General features: G+C 43.2%; 1 protein-coding gene across 3 annotated transcripts in view; it reads right to left on the bottom strand.

The window, feature by feature from the left end:
* The window catches only part of LOC123499517, a 418,310-nt gene that overhangs the window by 265,583 nt on the left and 150,227 nt on the right, over window positions 1-2,500 (bottom strand). For all 3 annotated transcript variants that reach the window (XR_006673007.1, XM_045247575.1, XM_045247576.1), the window contains exon 3: window positions 1,544-1,578. Coding sequence is in view for 2 of the 3 variants with exons in the window: in XM_045247575.1 (XP_045103510.1) it covers window positions 1,544-1,578 (35 nt within the window). In the remaining variant the exon portion in view is untranslated. The remainder of the gene's footprint in view (window positions 1-1,543; window positions 1,579-2,500) is intronic.

Genomic DNA, 2,500 nt, shown 5'->3' with positions numbered 1-2,500 from the left:
GTCGTATACGTAGTAGTAGTAGTAGTAGTAGTAGTAGTAGTAGTAGTAAAGGAACTGTTGTTGTTTTTGTTGTTATTGGTGGTATTGGTTATATACTCTCTCAAAATTAGCATAACAAATTACCTTACATTTTCCATGAATATTTAATGAAGGGCGGGGGAATCTTGGGATTTTCATGAATAGCAGATTGATTTGAGGTAAACACAAGACAGGTGTTGACGGAAAACAAACTGACATTGTAAACACCCGTACAACCACTCGTAAACATGGAATATACAATAAAGACAAATTATGAAAAAAAAAGTCTTACGTAGATTGATCGGAAATAATGAAACTAATCACACGTCAACTTATATATCGGAATAGTCATAAACTTACAGACAAAACCACAAAATACCATGAGCTGATACAGATGACAGATAATAGAACAAAATACATACATAATAATAAATCTCCCTAAACAAAAGTACAAGATGAATGTTTCCTTCTAGAGTGCAACAAAGACGTTGAATGCACATGCAATAAATAGAAATAAGGGAAAAGAAAAAAAAAACACGTACTCTTTACCCGACCCTCTCTATTAGTTGACCTGAGCATTTACTTCCCTCCCCCTGCGAGCTGTCCCGAGTCCCCTGACCCCACCGCGACCCTTAAAGTGACCTGAGGCGTGGCGTGACCTCCCCTGCCCGCCCCGCCGCCCGCAGCCCACGCCTGGCCATTGTCGCACGCCACAAAGAGCCTCATTGTTTCATAAATGAGGTGGGAGTCACGATCTGTCCTTTCCTCAGGTGAGTCGCGGCAGGTAGTGCGTGGCTGCCGCAGGTAAACCAGATCCTGCTCGTGGCCGCAGAGCAACAAAAAAGAAAAGAAGTGGCGGCAGCTGCGTCCCCCGGTGAGCTAATCTGGTGTCCCGTAAAGTTGTCACCGCAAGTTGACCCCTGGTAAAAGTTTCACCACGAATATTCCACTCGCAATATTCTCCCCAAGTAATTCTCCTTTTAAACATTCAAAGTTCGGTTAAGTCGACGATTCTATCACGGGGGAGTTATATAGTGGTGAATTTATCTTGGAAGAGTCTTTGGATGAAACTCTACGATAAATTCGAATAAGTTAGGGATATTTATCGTGAAAAAATCATCTACGCGAAACTGTCAAGGATAAATCTTCGAGGACAGAGTTTACTAGACTGAAAAGCGTACAGCAACACCAAGCCTTACGTGACCACTGCAGGCACGACAAACGCACGTGTCACCTTAAGAGCCTCAGGTGCGAGCGTCTGGGGCGAGCCAAGATAACACACGTGCGGTGCTATCTGATGCAGTGATAAGTGAAACAACACAACACAACACACACACAACTGGTCAACAAAAAGATAAGAAAGAAACAAGATCCCACAACTATTCCCTTACACTGGCATCTTGACTGTTGCCTTCTTCCTACTTCGTTTTTCTACACGTCTCCTTTCCTTGTCGTCCTTTTGTTAGAGTCCAAAAATGTATGAAGGGAGACACGGCTACCATTACATAAAGTTACTGGCGCTCACCTGTATGTGTTGAAGAAGGCTGAGTTACCAGGGACCTGAAAAGACAGCATTTTTCTCATATAAATTTTAAGATACAATTCTATTCCTGCTTATTCTACTTATTGTTATCTCCTCCTCCTCCTCCTTTTCCTCCTCCTCCTCCTCCTCCTCCTCCTCCTCCTCCTCCTCCTCCTCCTCCTCCTCCTCCTCCTCCTCCTCCTCCTCCTCCTCCTCTTCTTCCTACATCGCTTGGGGTATGAGGGAGGAGTCGCTCAGAGGTCAAAGGAGGCCAAGAGGATGTCTACCCCGTGAGGTCAAGGAGCTGGGGGTCAGTGGGGGGTCGGGGGAAAGCTGGTTCTCAACTTTTATTAAAAATGTATTAAAATGTCGAGTCAATGTGGCTATTTTCTTTTAGTCTGTGTGTGTGTGTGTGTGTGTGTGTGTGTGTGTGTGTGTGTGTGTGTGTGTGTGTGTGTGTGTGTGTGAGAGAGAGAGAGAGAGAGAGAGAGAGAGAGAGAGAGAGAGAGAGAGAGAGAGAGAGAGAGAGAGAGAGAGAGAGAGAGAGAGAGAGAGAGAGAGAGAGAGAGAGAGAGGGGGGGGTGCGGTATCAGCAGCTTCGTGTGATAGGAGGGTGTTCTCACAGTGATAACACTCACCCTATCAGACACTTGAGCGCAAGGTAAGGCTGTTCAGGGGCTTTATCTCTCAAGTCCACACCTGTCGTGAAAAATAACAAGAAACAAAAAAAAAAAAGACGACGAATAATAAGAAAAAGAAAATACAATATATAGAAAATGCAGAAAAAAATAAGTAAAATGAACAATTGATATGATCCTACTCTGTGTATGAAATGACTATCCTGCTTGGTAATTAATGTTAAGTATGAATAGAATAGTAAGTTTAATTTCCAAGTGTTTTATTTTAAGGATAGAAGAACAAAGGAAAAGAAAATGGTGAGCGATATATCAATGCATTGCC

This window comes from Portunus trituberculatus, chromosome 50 (assembly GCF_017591435.1).
Source record: "Portunus trituberculatus isolate SZX2019 chromosome 50, ASM1759143v1, whole genome shotgun sequence".
Lineage (NCBI taxonomy): Eukaryota > Metazoa > Arthropoda > Malacostraca > Decapoda > Portunidae > Portunus > Portunus trituberculatus.
This window is presented reverse-complemented; position numbering and strand designations above follow the sequence as displayed.